This window comes from Anguilla anguilla, chromosome 1 (genome assembly GCF_013347855.1).
Source record: "Anguilla anguilla isolate fAngAng1 chromosome 1, fAngAng1.pri, whole genome shotgun sequence".
Classification (NCBI taxonomy): Eukaryota; Metazoa; Chordata; class Actinopteri; order Anguilliformes; family Anguillidae; genus Anguilla; species Anguilla anguilla.
Window position 1 is genome coordinate 53,327,637 of NC_049201.1, and position 19,690 is coordinate 53,347,326.

The following is a 19,690-nucleotide window of genomic DNA, read 5'->3' on the forward strand; positions in this document are numbered from 1 at the left end:
CTTGGCAAGATTAATGAGTGAGAACAAGCTACACAGAGCCCCTATGGCCAGATAACAAGAGCCACCTTTACTTTTACTGCTTTGGCCTGAAAATTATTTGACAATTGACTGTTGAACCTTTCAATAAAATAAACTGTTACACTTCAGTGTTAAAGAACTGCTTTTGAACCTTAGCTGTTGGCTTAGCCAAAGTTGGGCTTGTTTCCTGCAGTTTATAATTTTTTCCCCCTGCAGTTTATATAATTTATATAAGGACATACTGGGACTTAGGTTGTTTTTCATTACAACTGTTTTTCATTACAACCTTTTAGTAGAATACAGGTGTATGGCATATGGCCCTCATTAGCTCTGCACGAGTTTGTGTGTACATGTGTGTGTGTCTCCGTGTGTGTGTGCATGAGTATAAATGAACCTCCATGTGTCTGAGGGATTGTATGAGTTAACATGAGTGAGTGAATCAGTGTGTTTGTGTGTGTGTGTGTGTGTGTGTGTGTGTGTGTGTGTGTGTGTGCATGAGTATACATGTGAATCAGCATAAAAGGAATCAAGTGGAAAGTTCCAGTGTACCACTGCAAGGTCCATTTATTTCATGAAAAAACCCATCCTCTTCAATTAAGTACAGCAAAGTTAAATACAAACAACAAGATGAGAGGGCACCATCACATTCAACCAGAGTAGGAGATAAAGAGCAAAGGACATGTCATCCTACAGAGCTCACAGAGCATGCCCTTTAGTGTTCTACACCATTTTTCCATAACCAGCCACACTTGGGCAGAGCTGGACAAGACAGCGCAATGAGTCCACTAACACAAAAAAATCCCTAATTGAAAACAGTTTGTGTGTTATCTCTGGTCAGAGTGAGCTGGAAAAATTAGGTTCTGCCTGGATGCGATGAGCTCCAAGTGATTCTGCAGAGGAAAAAAAAAAAAGATGTTCATGTTCACACAGATGAACTGCTTCCAAAGATAAATGCCAAAATAAGTATACGGTGAGCTGGGGAGAGACAGCCCCTCCTGCACCCGTACTCTTTCAACACATATACTGCAAATTCATCAATGCTTTTCCTGCACTATTTGACGATTTGGGCTTTAAAAATGACACACAAAATTCAGGATTAAATGTGATGACTCATAAACAGCAAAGTAAAACTAGAACAACATCTTTTAATATCCACATAAGGACAGATAGGTAGGACAGGTATAAAGATGTACATATAGATGGACTGACAGAGGTCGATAAGTAAGACAGATAAATAGATGCACAGGTAGATGGCAAGGTTGGACAGCCATATTAATTTGCCAATATTAACTTGGGAACACTAACTGGATGACAAAGCGGACATGCAAACCCACCTGTACTTCAGTAGTTGATCATCCGCTTAACAGCATCAAAGCACTTCCACTTGTCAGGGATGTAGAAGGGCTCGAAGATGTGGGGGAACGGTGTGTCGTACCCGCAAACCCTTGCAATGGGTGCCTCCAGATTCAAGAAGCATTCCTCCTGCAGAAACAGACATGGCATAATCAGCAAAGTGATTGTCACCTATGGGGCGACATAGCTCAGGAGGTAAGACCGATTGTCTGGCAGTCGGAGGGTTGCCGGTTCAAACCCCGCCCTGGGCATGCCGAAGTGTCCTTGAGCAAGACACCTAACCCCTAACTGCTCTGGCGAATGAGAGGCATCAATTGTAAAGCGCTTTGGATAAAAGCGCTATATAAATGCAGTCCATTTACCATTTACCAAAGTGACATCATTGGTGTGACATCGCACATTTATCAAGTCGCTTTGTTTCCATTTTGCATAACTGCTTAAAACATGGAACCTTGAAAAATATACCCAGCATTACTAGATGTGATTACATATATACTTTGATATTTTAAGACATTTATGAGGTTGTAATCTACCATTAGAGAATTCTAATAAAATAAGTGATCATAAACCCTCATGATGCAGGACTACATCCGAGTTGGCACTTGTCAGGAAATGGCTACAGAAATTTTTAGCACTGCATTTTGTCTAGTACAGTCAGAATTCAAGGTTTAAGTAAGCAGACTGGTAAGTATACAAGTGAAGGTGAAATTTAAGTCTTATCAACTCCATTATTTCAACTGCACATATTTTAAATGAGCCTTTTAAGTATAGATTTGATGAGTTTCCCACGTTGTGACTAATTTACTTGGACTTCCTTACTTTGCTGCACACAGAGCTCTCTAATATAATTGGATAAATCTACTGACTTAAAATTTTGTGTAAAATCCCAAAATTACATAATATGCAAACATGAGAAACAATCCACACACTATGATGGATTAGTCACCCGGGCAACCCCATCTCACTTCACTGGTATCATGCATCTGACTTAAACATATCTGACTATGGACTACATCATAAGCACTGCTTTCTGCCAATGATGAAATATGGTGACAAATTGCACAGAGCACTCTGGGAAATACAGAATCAAGCGGCAACAGTCTCCTTTGAAACGGCCTCCTTCAATAGACAACTCCACATTATGAATATTCACAACGAAAAAAAAGATGTCTAGTTGAGAGGAGAGCAGAACAAAGGCAATTATCCTGTGTGTATCAATCAATCAGAAAGGCAGCATGGTGAAATGCCATCTGGCAAACATTACTGGCGAGGATAAATACACGACTTCATCGCTCATGTGAACTGAATCAAATGGATAGAACAGCCAGAATTCACAGGGAAGTTTGGCGCACTTGCTCCCTGGTTGCCAGGGGTGCGTTCCGCCAGTTGTAAAGGCGCTGACACTGTTGACCCTTCTCTCGCTCCAGCGCACGCCTGTCTCCAGGGTGATGTATCTGAGAGGAGCACTGCACACACACACACACACACGGCATGCACACGCCAGATTAGAGAAGAACAGGCTCTGCGCCGGAAAGTTGTTCCTCTGCGGCATGCACAGCTGGTGGCTGACCTGGGTTCGACAGGTCAGTGAAACAGTTGCTTCTCGGGCCCCTAATCTGTACTTTAATTCTGTCCACGGTAATGCATCGACACAAAACAGCCTGACTCAGAGCTACACAAGCAATGCATATCAGTCTATGCCTCCATTAACATTCACACAGAGATACTGTGCATGCAGACATGCACACGGGACAAGAACGTGCAGACGCCCACACATGTAGACACATGCCATGTGCATGTATACTGAAGCGGTTGCATTGGTCACATGCATGCACACACCCTCGCACACAAAACACACACAAATGGGTGTACACACAATTTGATACATACACACATGCACACTTCCATGCCCACAGTAACTCAGATACACAAATATGCATACACAATAGGGCTGGGCAATGTACCACAATGATAATTATTGGATGCTATAATGTTTAGTCGCCAGTGGAATATTGCCTTTCTTTTTATATTTTTTTCCTTTATTTATACCTGATGCGATAGTAAACATCTATGAAATGAAAAATGAAAATGAAAAATCATTACTGTTATTTCTTGGGTATTGATAAGATCGCCAATCAGCAGCGAGCCCTTGCAGCTTCCATGTGTTTGACAAAAACACATCCCATGATCACATGGAAGCTGTATGTCCTTGACACCCAACAGATCACAGTGGTTTCATCCCCCCCCCCCCTGGGAAGTTCACTCTCACAGGTGGGACAATTAAAGAAATAATATGGAGAAAGGCAATACACAAATTTGTGCCGATGATCATTATAACATTTAATAATTATCAATACATTACATCGCCCAGCCCTATACACACTTCTAAACAGATCAGTTGAGTTGACTTGAGACAGCCAGCAGAACACTACTGCACAGAATCCACGCAAATGACTGGACGAGATCCAGCAATAACAGGCAGCGTGCTGGATGAACTGGAGCAGTCCATTTCCATCTCCTTCTTACAGCCTCCGTTTCAGCTGAACAGGCACCACGTAGCAGGACTGTGTCACATATTTTTTTTCCCCCACGTTCCCTTTGGCGAGTTTGAGAGGCAGGGCAGGGCAGGCCAGGCGTGTGCGGGCGGTTTCCGCACGGCCGTGCTGCACATGCATGTCAGACAGCGGCTCCAGCGGCTCGGGAAGCATGCGAGCGTTTAATGCTCCGTCCGCCCTTTAATGCGGACCAATCGAGTTCCAACGGCTGGTGATCTAACCCCCGTCCCGACCCCCCCCATTTCTGCACTGGTCCCCCACCTGTACCATCCAACCTGCCACCCTCTCAAGAGAAAAATGCTAACTAAGGCTGATGGATCCTCTTTGAAACCTCTGCCAGTATCACAGAACTAGGCATGCAAAAAGACGTGCCTTGAAGGCTTTCTTTCGTTTAGGGTGGGGGGTTAGGCTATGGCGAAACACGCCTGAACACGCTCGATTTGGGCCATGTACAGTGAAGGTAAAAAAGTGGGTGTAGAGCAACACAATTAGGACCAAAGCCTTGGACCTGCAGACGACAGATTTATGAGGAGTGCTTTTAATTTCGGGATATAGTAATCCTTTATTCGAGGCAGAGTCTAAAATGTATAATTATGTCATTATGATGACTACAGCTTCTTTACGGTAAAGAAAAACAATTTTAAAAATGGAATTCCAGTACCAGTGATGTACAAATGAATTCCAATAATAGCATTCAGACAGTTTCTAGTTGCAGTAGTAAACCCTGCTATGTTCTACTTATGCTTTGCAATAACATAGACTGTCTGACCAGTACATGCCCCTCCACATCAAAAGAAAGTTGTTGTATGATCTGTTAGTTTAAAAAAAAAATGGTTTCATTTACCCCATATTTATAATTAATAATATCACAATCACAGTTAGCTGCATATTTGCTTTAATAGATAGTTAGGATTTCCCCTGATAGAAAGACAGCTTTCCTTATATAAAGCCTTGAAAAGGATTTTCTGTACAAAAATATAAGTGAGTTGCTTAGAATGATAGAAGGTGATCATTCCTGCCAACATGTTTCCAGCAGCAAAGCGAAGGAAATAAAAAAGCTACTTCGCCAGTGCCATTGTTTTCACTTATTTTTAGGGAAAGGAAGAAAGAAAAAATGTGCGCTAAAATGTTCCATTGGACAACCATTCTGGAATGTTTGCCACAATACTGTTCTGGGGTGGGGGTGGAGGGGGGCATGGTGAGAACCAGGAACTTCAAAAGGCAGCATATGAGTAACTACTTGGGGTAATGTACTGTGGAATCATTTGTCTGGGGAATTTTAAAAAGAACCATTGACAATAAATTGAAAAATGTTGAGTGTATCAAGGTGATATACACAACGGCTATGATCTCACTTGTTAGGAATTGCTGGGAGATGCAACTGATGCACAATGTGAGTTTCTAGATTTGCAGGAAGAAGTACTGTGGCTCCCCGAGTCTCTCCCCCCCGGATGTGGCTATGAGGTCTGAGCCACATGACACTTCAAATATACAGTATATCAAAGCAACTGTCATGTTCCCACCACAGCTTAATAATTCCTCCCTCTCCAGCATCTACCGACGTTTCCCTCTTTCTCTCTTTGGGGTGCTATCCCCTTCTGCCAAATGACTGGAACACCATGTGGTAGAAACGTTGTTTTTCACTGAAGGTTGGCCGTCCCCTTCATGCATGGCTGGCTCATGAAGCCCTGGAATTAAAATGTGCGGCTTAGGCTGTAAGCACTTGTGTGGAACACACCACCAGATTCAGCAGTTCAATTTGTGTGTGCATGAAACAACTGCATCAAAAGCGTAAGGGGTTAAACTGAAGCATGTGTGCAACTGTAGAAAAATTGTGAGGGGGTGAATTGAGGCTAAAATTATACTGCCTGCTCTTGGCATTATTGCAGGTGCACACACATACCTGCATGAAGATAGCCAGGGTTGGGGGGGATTCAGACCTAAACCAGAGAGCGTCTTGAAATAAAGCCAAAACTTCAACACAGAGAGTGGGATTCCATCTACATGTTTCACCAACTATGTCAGAAATACAATAAAATCCCTCTGATGCATTAATAGTTGAGTCTTTTTGCAGAATAAGAACTCATGTCAGGGCACGAGCACTACTGAGTGATGTACTATCACACCACAGGAGTATGAGGGTGGGATTTTAAGGACAACACTAGGTGAGAAATCTCAGAATTTTTACTTTTTTCTTAAATATGTTTTTTTGTTTTTAAATAAAGTGTGTCTGCAATCCAGTAAAAATAGAAAACAGACAGAAAATAAACAGGTAAACATGGCACTTTCTTATGAGAGAGAACTCCAGGACACAATGTGTATGCTGGAGTGTATGCTGAACTTATGTCAGATGACACACAGTCAGTAGGGACAGCTGGTTTCCATGAAATTGTTTGTGATAGTTAACAGACTGAAGATATTATTGATTTTCATTTATTCATTTACTTATTTGTTTAATGAAATCATTGGATCTTTCTCTTCCATTGTTCCAATACAGAACACGCATGTCCCAGGCTGCCAATTAGTCAAGTGCCAAGCCCACTGCTGTGGGGATTATTGGCCCTGGTGTGCTCAATATTCCCACTCTTCTATTGCAAGACATGTGGAGCAGTCTGTGGAGTGCACCATTCTCAATCCATGTATGAATACCCCTGCACATTCTGGGCCTCAGTCCTCCACCACTACACTCTGCACTATGGTCCTCTTTTGTAATTTATTCATTTCCCTCGGGTCTGAATAAATTACAAAAATATAAAAATAAACAAGGGCAGACTGTCCATTTCCAGTGTTGCCAAAACCAGTAAGAACCAGTGTTCTGCATTTCTGTGACCCAGCTCTAAACCGAGACCAGACCTGCTTACATTTTCCACTGACAGAACACTTTCATCCACACTGTTCAAATGAGGAACAGGGTTGAAAACTATGCATCGCTGTCAAACTGTATCCTTCAATATTTTCTATAAGATAGCAAATAAGAAGGTCAAAAACAAAGCATAAGAAAACCCCAGATAATAAGCTATATATGCAATGAATCTCTAAACTTCTTTTGTGACCATCCTTAAGCAATACGGGCATCTTTATTCTTGGATTCATTGTTTAAATGCTGGATGCAGCGACAAAGTCAACTTTTCCACTTTCTCTTTTCTCTTGAAATCAAAATATGTAACAAGGCATTTTTTGAAAGGGCAGTATTCACATCACAGTAGGTGTTCCCAAATATTTAATGGATAGGTCCCACGGTTTAGTATCAAGGCCATGCCAGTGCTGACTGTGACTGGCAGCACTGCAGGGTGACACACAATTGGCTGAAGGATCGCCCAGGAATGAGAGTGTTCCAGCTGAAATGATATCATCATGCACTAGCAACAAGGTGCCCACAAGCCTGCACATGAACAGCCTTCCTCTGACTCATGTACGTGCATGCCACACTTGCCAAATGCAAGAAGAGATGGTTGGCATCATATGCTTCAGAGGAGAACACACGCTTGTCTACACCCTCCCCAATCGATAACGGAGCGCTGATAACACAAATGCTGGACTGTAGCGAGTGCACCTAGCAAAGCTCTGTAGTGAGATATTTTTGTGAATCAATTCTGCAGTTGATCTAGCTGGGTAAATGATAAACAAAAAGTACTGCAACTCTCACAGGAAGTCAAATCCACGTCATCATTCAGTTTACAGCACCATCAAACCTACCTCTTTAAGAGAGGCAAGTCATTCCACAGTCATGACAATCACCTATTGACCTTCACAAAAATGTACATTTATGTTTTCCGAATTGGAGAAACTGGGGGCCTTGTGTGGACAAAATTAAAAGGGGTGAGGTGAGGTGAAGTTCGTGTATACAAATTCTGCACGTGTTTTGCCTGAATATGCCGAACCCAAACACAAAGAACAAAACAAAAAAGATTTCCTCAAACCCAAGTAACTTTTTAAAACTGCATCCCTCCTAAACACACTTCATATTAATATAAAGTTTACTTATTAAGGCTTTCATGAACCCAAAGAGGCAGTACAGAGTGATCAGAGAAGACGGAAGATACAAAGGCAAACAGAACAACAGGTGACAGAAAGAGACAGGCAATACAATAGAGGTTTACTGGGGAAACACTTGATGAACACAAGTGCAGTCTGGTAGGTTGCCATGATGTCGAGAGCACACAGCTGCCTTGCTGTGAGCACACAAATACAGCACGCAAGCACACAAACCCTGAGCACAAATACAGCACGCAAGCACACAACCTCTGAACACAATTACAGCACTCTGAATGCAAATACAGCACACAAGCTCTGAGCACCAGTACACCAAGCAAGCTCTTAACGCAAACACAGCACACAAGTGCTGAGCACCAGTACAGCAAGCAAGCTCTGAACACAAATACACTAAGCAAGCACACAAGCTCTTAACACAAATACAGCAAGCAAGCACAGCAGCTCTTAACAGATGTACAGCATGCAAGTACACAACTATACAACTACACAAGCTCTGAGTGTAAATACAGCACACAAGCTCTGAAAACAAGTGCTGTCTGGTAGGTTGCCATGAAGTCTGGCGAGCACACAGCTGTCTTGCTCTGATTTCAGGGCAAGTCAGTGTTTAAATTTATGGAGGTACATCATTATATGTAATGTAATTTAGAATAAAAATATTATATCATGATGCAAGACTGAACAATTATGCTGCAATATGATCATGATTTAAAAATACAATATCCTATTTTGCAGTTCAGCACTTTTCGAAGGCAGCATTTTGCTGTCCTCCAGCTAGAAGCGGAATTTGTCACCGACAGCCACAGATTTTAAGATTAGAACAGTGTAGTTAGCGTGGACGTGCCAACATGGTTCCACATGGCCGTTTCGAGCCACATTCAGAGAGCTGGCCAGCAGATCTGCATTATAAACATCCAGCCCAAGCCGATGGCCATTCCCCAATCATAACTCCGGATCCATGCTACGCAGCCTTTAAAGAATGAAGGGGAATGAATATTGCCCCCCCCCCCTTTTTGTAACTAAAATCTTACAAATAGCTTGAGTTAAGCAACATAAATGATGTCTTATGTCTGAAGAAAACATTACAACGAAAATATTTCACTCAGCAAATGTGTGTGTGTGTGTGTGTGTGGATTTATACGGTTTAAAAATATGAGCATAAGCAAACATTTGAGACTTGTGTTTTCATCCCTGTTTCCTGACAGCTCTTGATGGGATAATTGCATCTTCAGAAAGTAAACACTGAGCTTCAGGGGAGCTTCAGAGGGCACAACAGGAGATTGAGTTTTCTCCCTCTGAATGTCCTGTTCTCTTTGGGAAAACTGATGCTGTGGATGTTTATCGATAAACAATCAGTCTAATGTTTTAATTCCGTTCAGACTCTGGTGGTTTTGTCACACTCACCGCAGCATGCATATTTTAAGATGAGTTACTGGCTTTGAAATGACATCAGAAACATTGTTTTAGACTGTTCTGAGGCCTGATGGTCGTAGCCTGTGTGTGTCAGCAGCTGGAAACCAGAGCCAAAGCACCACCTGGAAGTTGGTTGAAGGCTGCAATCTTGTGTCATCAATGACACAGCTGAAATGTTATGGTTTGTATAACTCTCCAGTTGAAACCCTTTCAAAAGAAGCTCCTACCAGGTGCTAGTCCTGAGACTTCAAGCACAGAAGTCTCTACATGTACAGGACGCTACTGAACACACAGCCATCAATCCAGCACAAAACACTATGAGCCTCACTGCCTTCGATCGAATTTGTCCATTGTCAAAAAAAATCAAGGGTTTGGAGAACTAGTCAAGTAACATTTCATTTGGTTTCTTAAAAACCCACCGGAAACCATGTTCATCCAGAGCCAAGAGAATCTACTGGTAGTTGTGTGGGCTCTGATGGTTCACAGTTTGGTTATTCAGGAGAGAAATAAAGAAAAAGAAACACACTCAACTCAAAAGTATGTGAACTTGGGTGGCGGTCCTGCGTTAAATATGCAAAAATGAGATAAGTACCGCACTTCCATAAAATATTTTTTATATATTTTGATTCGGGAAAAACGGTCTTCTTCAGCATGTCAAAAGTAGCAAACAGAATTACAGGTTACCTATCAAATATCGTTCACCTGGCGCAACGGTTAAAACCACATAGCACATAGCAGGGCCAATCACATGCAAGAAACCACCAATGGTTACAGTTTGATTATCCAGGACAGAAAAATGGTCGTCCTGTGCAGTTGGCTTCGTTGTTAATTCATTACGTTACTGTACATAACTCGGCATCACAGATCCCCCTATGCAAACTAAAGAATCCTAATCCATATAACAGAATAGACAAGATTTTCCAAAGCACAACAGGTTTGTCCAATTAGTAACAAGCTATAGCACAATGTCATCACCTTCAGCACAATTCCTTGTATCCATTAGTGTTGCAAATTAGAAATGTGTCCATGAGAAAGTTGGAAAATTGGGAAGGGAATATTTCCACCCTCAATTTCAGGGCTGGCTTTCTGAAACTGAACTGACAAGCAGTGTTTGGACCCTCCACCTCTCGAGAAACCTTGCTTGCCCATTACTGTATCCCTTTCATCCTTTCTCAGTTGAAAACGTAGTGAGACAGGAACAGCTCTGTTGAGAAATGAGCACAGGTGCTGTTGCTCCTGGTGCGGTTCCAGCCTCAACTCCCTGGCTCCACCTCCCATGGGGGTCGATGACCGTCTTGATTCTCAAACTCAAGCCACGCAGCACCCCCCACCACGGGATACAGGGGGGACATGGCTGACTTAATGTGCCTCTCCAAACGAAAATGGGCCCTTTGTGTGCCCGATTCCAGGAAAACTCAGAGGGGCAGGAGGACCACTAGAAAATGACGGTGCACTTTATCCACAGAACAGGGAAGCAAGCACAAATGTTCAAGCAGACCCTGCATACTGAGAAACCCCTTTCTCTACCAAATCCAAAAGCACCCAGTGTCTGTGTCAAACCCTGAAAGATGAATTCAGCACTAGGCAGGTGACTGTGAGGTTGAGTTTGGCTGGGGGCTCTCATACCATTTGCAACCGTAATTTCTACAGATGTTTGTTTTCAACAAGTAATTCATGAAATACATAAGTAATTAGGGATGCGTATGAGAAATAGATGAATCATTGCTCGTTCAATACATGCCTAGTCAATCTTTTTTCATTTTCTCACAAAGGCTATGTGCTCCATTGACTCATTTAACATATGTAAAAAACAAAAAACAAAACAAGAAACACATTCAAATAGAGGATAGTCCTTCATCCAATATTAATAGAATAAAGCATATATATATTTTGAAGCACATTTTGATTACAATTATGATTTATGTTGGTAAGCCATTTCATAAGCAGGACAATGGCTGAAGGAGTGGGCATTATGCAGTTTTAATGCCCTTTGCTGAGGGAAACTGTCTGAGGCAATATTTCTATATGTTGGGCATTCAAACTGTGTAATGTCCAGCCCCTCAGCCATGATCTCACTCATACAATGGCTAATCAACAATTAGCATAATTTTAATCAAAACAAGCATTTCAAAATATGCAATTCTATTGCAATGGAATTGTTTCTTAAGTAGGCCTATTCCAAAAAATATTCCATACCCTACACTACTTACCAACAAACGCATCAGTCTAGTCTCTTTCTTTTAGCTTAAATACTAAAATGCACTTTGGTTCTGGGTCAAAATGGTCTCACAGCACGTTTTTTATCACAAATAGCTAATCCACTGAACTATATTCAAAACCAAGGCTGTAAACGAAGTTAAGCTATAACTAGAATAGCTACACTTTCATTCAAGCTGACAATGTTGTATGACATTGTAACTGTTGGTGTGCTAGCTCTTGCAAATCTCCACTTTATTTATCGAGTCAGATCAATCCGCATTAAACGGTGATTAAAATTTTTCAGTCATCGCCGGGCGTACATGAAAACATAATGCACACACCCTAGCCAAACTGTCGTGAATTGGTTTTGTTGGCGTGACTTGAGAATAAAATTCTTTGTATCATATCTGACATTGTGACTGTTTGTGTTCACTAACATTAACACTTTATTATGATGAAAAAAAACAGGTATTTTTGTGCATCGTTGTGCACACCTGTATTTTCTAGTTTGCCGCCCGGCTACGATACGTTCTAAAAATCTATTCTTCCCTATGCATTTTGCCAATCAACTTGGAATCAAACACACTGTGATTACTTGATCTGTGAAATAACTGAAAATCACCATCTCTATAAGTAATACATAAACCAGTTGCTTTTTTCAGCAGCCTATTCCAGAGTTTGACCGCCTCAGTTGCGCACAGGTGGTTAGAGGCAGAAACAAATTACATGCGAAGCATGAGAACAAACAAAAGCAACAAAAATAAAAGGGAATGGGGTGAAAAGTAGTAGCAAGGAAGAAGGGGTTTACTGCTCTTTTTCTTCACTGCAAGGGGTAAAGGCTAACAAAAAACCAGAATGAAAAGCGTCCTGTTTGTATAGACAGTGCATACTATAAGTTTTTATGGAAGCCTCTGACTTTAACCTGAAGCTCTTAATTTGGATAAAGCGAGAGGACAAAACAGATAGACCTTCAGAAATTCATGATGATGCACAGTAAAGCGTTAATTTGTCAGACCACAAAAATCAAGAAGGTGGCAGCAAGTTAATAAAAGCCGAAAAATAGTGAGTACAAAGAAGTGTTATCCTAATCCACGTTATGACAGAATTTAATCACATCACCTACCAGGTTTGGAGGAGAGAAAATCACATGTGAAAGCCACTGTAAGACAATATTCTTGCAAGCAACGAATAATCGAAAAAAACAAGAAATAAATGAACAGGCAAGGTAATGAACACCCCTTATACCACATAATTATATGCAGCAATTTTCTTAATCATAAGAAATGTGCCAAGCGTCATGTTGCAGCTGTGAATCAAGATATTTACCTCAAAGGCAGCCTAAAAGGCGGTTAAACAAAAACCCAGCTGTATCAAACACATACTGTATCATGTTGGCCCACTATATGAGAAAGCATGTTTCTACCACAAGTTCGGGCTAACCCCATCCATTACATTACATTACATTACAGGCGTTTGGCAGACGCTCTTATCCAGAGCGACGTACAACAAAGTGTATAACCATAACCAGGAACAAGTATGACGAAAACCCTAGAGAGAAGTACCGGTCCAAGTACAGGGAACAACCGCATAGTTCAACTTGGACCCTGATGGTTAAACTGATTAACACTAACAACGAGAACGGCAACAACGCAATCTATGGAAAAATAAAAACAAATAAAAATACAATTAGTCGTTAAGACAGGCGCATCGACTAAGTCACCTATGAAACAGCTGCCTAGTTACAACCCTAAGTTTTAGTCATTTACAGGGGGGAAGGGAGGGATGGGGAGAGGTGCAGCCTGAAGAGGTGGGTCTTCAGTCGTCGTTTGAAATGGGTCACAGTCTCAGCTGTTCTGACCTCCACAGGGAGGTCATTCCACCATCGTGGGGCCAGAACAGACAGGAGACGTGTTCTGGAAGTGCAGGTGCGAAGAGGGGGAGGTGCTAGGCGTCCTGAGGTAGCAGAACGGAGGGATCTGGTTGGCATGTAGGGTTTGAATATCTTGTGAAGGTATGCTGGGGCTGATCCCTTGACTGCCTGGTATGCTAGGACCAATGTTTTGAATTTGATGCGAGCTATAACAGGCAGCCAGTGGAGGGTAGTGAGCAGGGGAGTTACGTGGGAGTGTCTGGGGAGGTTGAAGACCAGACGAGCTGCAGCATTCTGAATGAGCTGCAGGGGTCTGGTGGCAGATGCCGGTAGTCCAGCCAGAAGAGAGTTGCAGTAGTCCAGGCGGGATAGAACCATTGCTTGGACCAGGAGCTGGGTTGAGTAGGTGGTGAGAAAGGGGCGGATTCTGCGGATGTTGTATAGGAAAAATCTGCATGCCCGGGTTACTGCTGCAATGTTGTTGGAGAGGGACAGCCTGTTGTCCATCATCACTCCGAGATTCTTGGCGCAGGGTGATGATGTCACTACGGTGTCCCCTAAGGAAATGGAAAAGTCGAGGAGGGGAGAGGATAGAGCAGGAATAAAGATTAGCTCCGTCTTTCCTGGGTTGAGCTTCAGGTGGTGATTGTCCATCCAGCTCTGTATGTCCCTCAGGCAAGCGGAGATGCGGGCAGGGACCTGTGTGTCCGATGGGGAGAAGGAGAGAAAGAGTTGCGTGTCGTCGGCATAGGAATGATGGGACAAGCCATGGGCAGATATTACAGGGCCAAGGGATCTGGTGTACATGGAGAAGAGAAGGGGACCAAGGACTGAGCCCTGGGGAACTCCGGTGGTGAGGGGACGGGGTGGTGATACCTTACCCGCCCAGGCAACCTGGAAGGAGCGGTCAGAGAGGTAGGACTCAATCCAGTCAAGGACTGTGCCGCGGATCCCTGTTGCTGCCAGGGAGGACAGGAGGGTAGAGTGGTCCACAGTGTCAAATGCAGCGGAGAGGTCTAGAAGAATCAGGACAGAGGAGAGGGAGGCTGCTCGTGCGGCATGGAGTGACTCACTGACCGAGAGGAGTGCAGTCTCAGTCGAGTGGCCAGGCCTGAAGCCAGACTGGTGGGGATCAAGCAGGTTGTTCTCAGAGAAGAAAGCAGAGAGCTGGTTAGATGCAGCACGTTCCAGTGTTTTGGATAGGAAAGGGAGGAGAGATACCGGGCGGTAGTTCTGAATGACTGAAGGATCTAGTGTGGATTTCTTCAGCAGCGGGGTGATGTGGGACTTTTTGAAGGATGAGGGGAAACATCCAGAAGATAGGGATGAGTTCACGAGGGAGGCGACAAAAGGGAGGATGTCTGGTCCCCCAAGCCACTGAACTTGGCAGCATGATTTGGTTCTGATCCAATGTTGCCAGGACAGATTCAGCACTACTGTAGTAACTGGTGTCGGTGCTCTGGTTTGGTATTAGCACCCATTTCCCTTGTATCTCCGGTAGCTCTGGTATGAACAGATTTACATACAGCTCCTTGATCAGAGCCGGTTCCAAGGGAGGTTGTCTAGAGTGACATGCGAGCAAAAACAGGAGGGGAAAAATTCTAAATAAAAAAAATGTGCAATCCGCAATTGCTCCCGAGTCAGTTGATTGTGTTCAGGCATCACTGTCATGCTCGCCCGGACATGGACAGACAAGCGGATGGACAGGGGTGCAAGCGGCAGGATGGAAGGGGGTTGGGGATGGAGTTTGTGCTTTCTGATCCTGTTACGGATGAAAAGCCAAAATTGATTGAGTGTCTGCATCCAATCTGGACTCTTCTTTAAAATGTACAACAGGTTTGGTCCATAAACTGTGTGCTTTGAAGAGGAGGAATGCGCATCCTCTTGTGGAGTCTACGGGGGAGGCCAGGGGGCACAGGGAGAGGATTCTCTGCATTATCCCTGCAGGACTTTCCTTCACACGAGACAGCGGAGTTTCTGGTTCTGATTCTGCAAGTATGCTTGGCATAAGCGCAGCCCTTTATCCTCAACCAACACCAACAGGACCCAACCGGAGATGACCTGCTTTGATGTCACGCCCAGATCACATGGGCCCCGACCACAGCTTTTCTGGAAGAATAAGACGGCAGGCCAGATTCCACAGACTAGATAATGGCAAAGAGTTGCAAACAAAAAATCTTAGAAAGCACATTAACGTAGGAATCATTCTGCTGCCACAGGTTGTGTGCGGTCTACTAGTGACAGCATTTGCACACTTTATAGTATGCATTTTAGGCTCTTTGAGAGACATAGTGTATAATGTGGGGTTGGAATGAGGTAGTGTGTACTGTACACACAGGGCCTACAAGAGGCAGCGTTCAGTGTAATGAAAAGTGCAGTGTATACTGTGGATGCTTTACAGCTCATTGTTTTGTGTAGAGCACACTTTGGGGAGGCAGCATTTACCACAGTGAGCAGTGTATACAGTATACACTAGGGCTTGTACAGAGTAGTGTTGAATGTGTAGTGTGCAGTGTATGGTGTGTTGAATAGAGCACTTGGTATAGTGAGCAGCACACCATTGTGCCCTGGCTGTCCCACAGACCCATTCAAGTTGAAAGCCTGTGAAGTGAATTCAAAATTAAACAGCAGAGAATTCCTGGGCCAGCGGCAATCATGTGGGAGCTTTTTGAGAGAACATCCAAATACACAGTGTACCTCATTCGAGAGCAGTAGATTACAGGAAACTTTGGGCTAAGACAAGCAATCTAAGGATGAGGCACTGTCATCCCATCTGCAATCCCATCTGCAATCCCATCTGCAATCCCAGCTGCTCTTGGCAGAAGGATGAATCTGAGAGTGACCTGAGAATCTCCAGGCTCGCTCAAGAGATATGAAGCAGAGCTGACACAGCCACATTTCAAACCGGATGCACAGATTCACACCGCTCATATTCTCTATGCCCATTCTATGTATTTTTTTATTAACAAAAAATAACATCCAACATCTCTGAATAATACTAGCGGTTTAAAAATACTAGCTGTTTAAAAAGGAATGAATAGAGTCAGAGGTAGGGCAGAGAAGAAGAAAGAACTGGTATGAGTAGGAGACATTTAAGACTGGAGAATACGAAGGGAAGCAGGGAGACACAAAAACAGAAACACAATTCACGTTCCAACTCCTATCAGGACATCTTTGTGTTATCCAGGGCAACTAACACAGCTTTCCTTTTTTACATATCATCTGTTTGAATGGCTGAATATTTGCAGCGATTTTACTGTACTTGACAGTTTGCTGTGTGATAGGGGGAGAGCCCCCATTGGCTCTGTGACAAGGGGAGAGCCCTGTTCTGTCACTGGGTTTATTAATGGTGGTCTTGGATCTCTCCCACATAAAGAAGTGGAAATACCAAACCTCTCAGCCGCTGCGAGCTGTCCTGTCATTAACCTCTTAGCGCATTGCCCCTAGTGGTGGGCACGCCCGCGTGCCTAGATTACTAAAGTCAAACATTCGGTGCTACTGCAACCAACGTGTGAGATGAAAACAGAAACGCGTTGTTTCAGTTTCATTAGCAGACGATACATGACAACTATGCCGAAAACGGAGTTTCGCAGCCCCACCATTGTCGCTCCGGTCGTTCATTTAACACACACCCCCTCCCTGCAGTCTCATCTAAAAAACACCCCCCACCCTTGACATAATGGACAATATTGTCTATCCTGGCATTAATAAAAATATTCTTTCACCACTAAAAAATCGTATTCCGTCATAGCAGCAAGATAAACCCGACAATAGCACTAAGATATGCCTATACAGCAGTGAAAACGCTGCTCACTGAATAACGAAATAAACGAGAAAAAGTTTTTAAAAATGATACCATGTCATTCTACAGTCAATATCTGGGACTAAATATTGAATAAATATAAAACCTTACTGTTGGTTTTACGTGTAGAGATGTCGCTTTTGAGACTGCGTGGTCATATATTGTCTTGGACAATCCGTTTGGGAAATATAGGCGCATCTGTGACGCCTGGGTATCTTCCAAAATAGCTGTGCGTAACACCACACCTGTTGTTTACGGCGTCGTCGCCCTTTTTAGTACAGTCTGACTAGATTTACAATTCATTTATTCGGTAGGCGAGAGTATAAGCTTTCTAACGATGTATAACATGTCTAATTCTGCTTTCGGAATAGCGTTTTATAGGTCAGCGTAACAGAAAATATTCTTAGCATAGCATTCACTTACGCAATCACACTCTGTTAGCAGACAAATACGATGCACCTAACGAAACATGTTCAAGGATATTTCGTAATTTCTTGGAAAATACTATTATTATTGAGGACTTCTGAACATAGCTAAGCCATATGTTTGCTGATAGACCTAGCTGACATCGTTTTCTGGAGCAAAACAGAAGCGAATAGAACAATATAATTGATACTGTCTCTCTGTCTCTATCTACTGAACATAGAGGAGATTTCACCATTGCTATGTAAGTATTATCGTTCAAAATATTTCGGTTATATACGTTCTTTTTGAAATTGAGTATTTTTAAATAGGTTAGTGGTGTTATATAATGTAAATATTTCACACTGTAATGTAAGCGTTAGACGGAAGTGTAATAGTTTTGTGAAGCATGCAACAGTGATGACGTCAGAGCTGGAACATTGCCAAAACGTGGTGGACGGGTGAAAATTGTTTTCATGTTGTCTCATCCCCATACAATAAAACATACGAGAGTACAGAGTATAGAAATACACACGAGTTAATTATTACACATTTAGGTACTGTACCGCATTGTGTGACAATGTTTTTGCATTATTTTTTTAATCTGATAGCAATGTTTCATCTTAAACCCTCATAAGGGGCTCATTTATATGCTTTATAATGGACAAAAAATATTTTATTCAATTTTGGAGAGATTTTGGATATGTTTCTGGACACCTAGCTATTTTAGACCACTGTACTGACTGAAAGCTTGTAATTCCCATTTGAAAATTATGCAACAGTGATTTTCTTGAGTCAAAACAGTTGATTTGTAGTGAAATACATGGATATGTTATGATTTACAGCAATGCATAATTTAGACATTTTGGATAGATTTGGAGATGCTGGGTACACTGCTTAGTTTTTGCTTCATACATCTATAGTAGTTCTACATATCCACCCTTAGATTTTATGAACTTGTGGTCAAGAAGTTTTTGACCTAGCACATGTATAGTTTAACCTCCTGCATATATTCAATCTCGCAGTATTTCATTGCGAACTTAAAAAGTGCAAATTTATTTTGGATTTTTTGTCAAAACAATTGCATTTGTGGCACTTTATTTCTTCCAAAATTATGAATATAAACTAATCTGTGTTAGTATTGTAAATTGTACAAATGTCTTGCTTCATTTAAGCCATTTTTCAAGTCTCTGTGGTGTTCACGTCTGGAGTTATAAAGCTTTAAATAGGGTACCCCCTAAATGGGCAAGGATTGGCAAAATTTGGCTTGTTCCTTAAGAGGTTAACAGGAAACACACTAATAATCTCCATTATTGCCTGTCTGGGAGTTACAGAGCATGCATGAGTGACAGAGAGAAAGAGAGAGAGAAAGACAGAGAGAGAGAGTGTGTGTGTGTGTGTGTGTGTGTGTGTGTGAAAGTGGGGGAAGGATAAGAGAAGTGTGAGTGTATGAGCACATGCATGTGTGCGCAGGTATGGACAGTCCAGCAGCCAAAACTGACAAATCTGTTGCAAGATGCTGATAAACCACACAGCTCTCTGAATCTCAAAACCACATGATCCAGGGTTGTGACCCTGAAGCTGGCTCTGTTGTCGGCGGTCTGCAATTTGGGCAGAAGCCTGTGAAGTAATGGACTTGGGTCTGGGCTCCAGAGGAAAATGGAGAGGATCCATATGAGCGGCCCTACCTCAAAGCTAGCACACGACAGCCTCCCTGCTAAACCCTGAAACCCATTACTGCTCATTCAGGCCAGACGCGGAGGCTGACGCAAACAACTAAACACTGACACTGAACATCCGTACTGTGGAGCTGTTGTAAGCCTTGATGTTGAACTCTCTGTAGTCTTTCCTATAATCTGTAGCTGATCCGAGCCCACCTGGTCCAGCACCACTGAGCTGACCCGTACTGTAGAGCAAACTGAGATCAGTCTTACCTGCACCGTGGAGCTGATCTCTGCAGCGAATCCCCCGGTCACTGGAGCTTCGTGGCTGACGAGCAGCCGTCCCGTCTTCACCACCGACTAGAAAAAAAAGCAAAATGCACCTAGTTTTACAACCACTCACAACAAAAATGCATTCATACTGCAC

The 19,690-nt window shown here is 42.8% G+C and overlaps 1 protein-coding gene across 1 annotated transcript in view; it reads right to left on the bottom strand.

Annotated features, from left to right (window-relative positions):
- Positions 1-556: 556 nt before the first annotated feature.
- The window catches only part of bckdhb (branched chain keto acid dehydrogenase E1 subunit beta), a 61,787-nt gene continuing 42,653 nt past the window's right edge, over positions 557-19,690 (bottom strand). The window contains exons 9-11 of the mRNA XM_035378974.1: positions 19,537-19,623; positions 1,353-1,500; positions 557-908 (exon numbers count right to left, since the gene is read on the bottom strand). Coding sequence (XP_035234865.1) covers positions 1,360-1,500; positions 19,537-19,623 — 228 coding nt within the window. The 3' untranslated portion in view covers positions 557-908; positions 1,353-1,359. The remainder of the gene's footprint in view (positions 909-1,352; positions 1,501-19,536; positions 19,624-19,690) is intronic.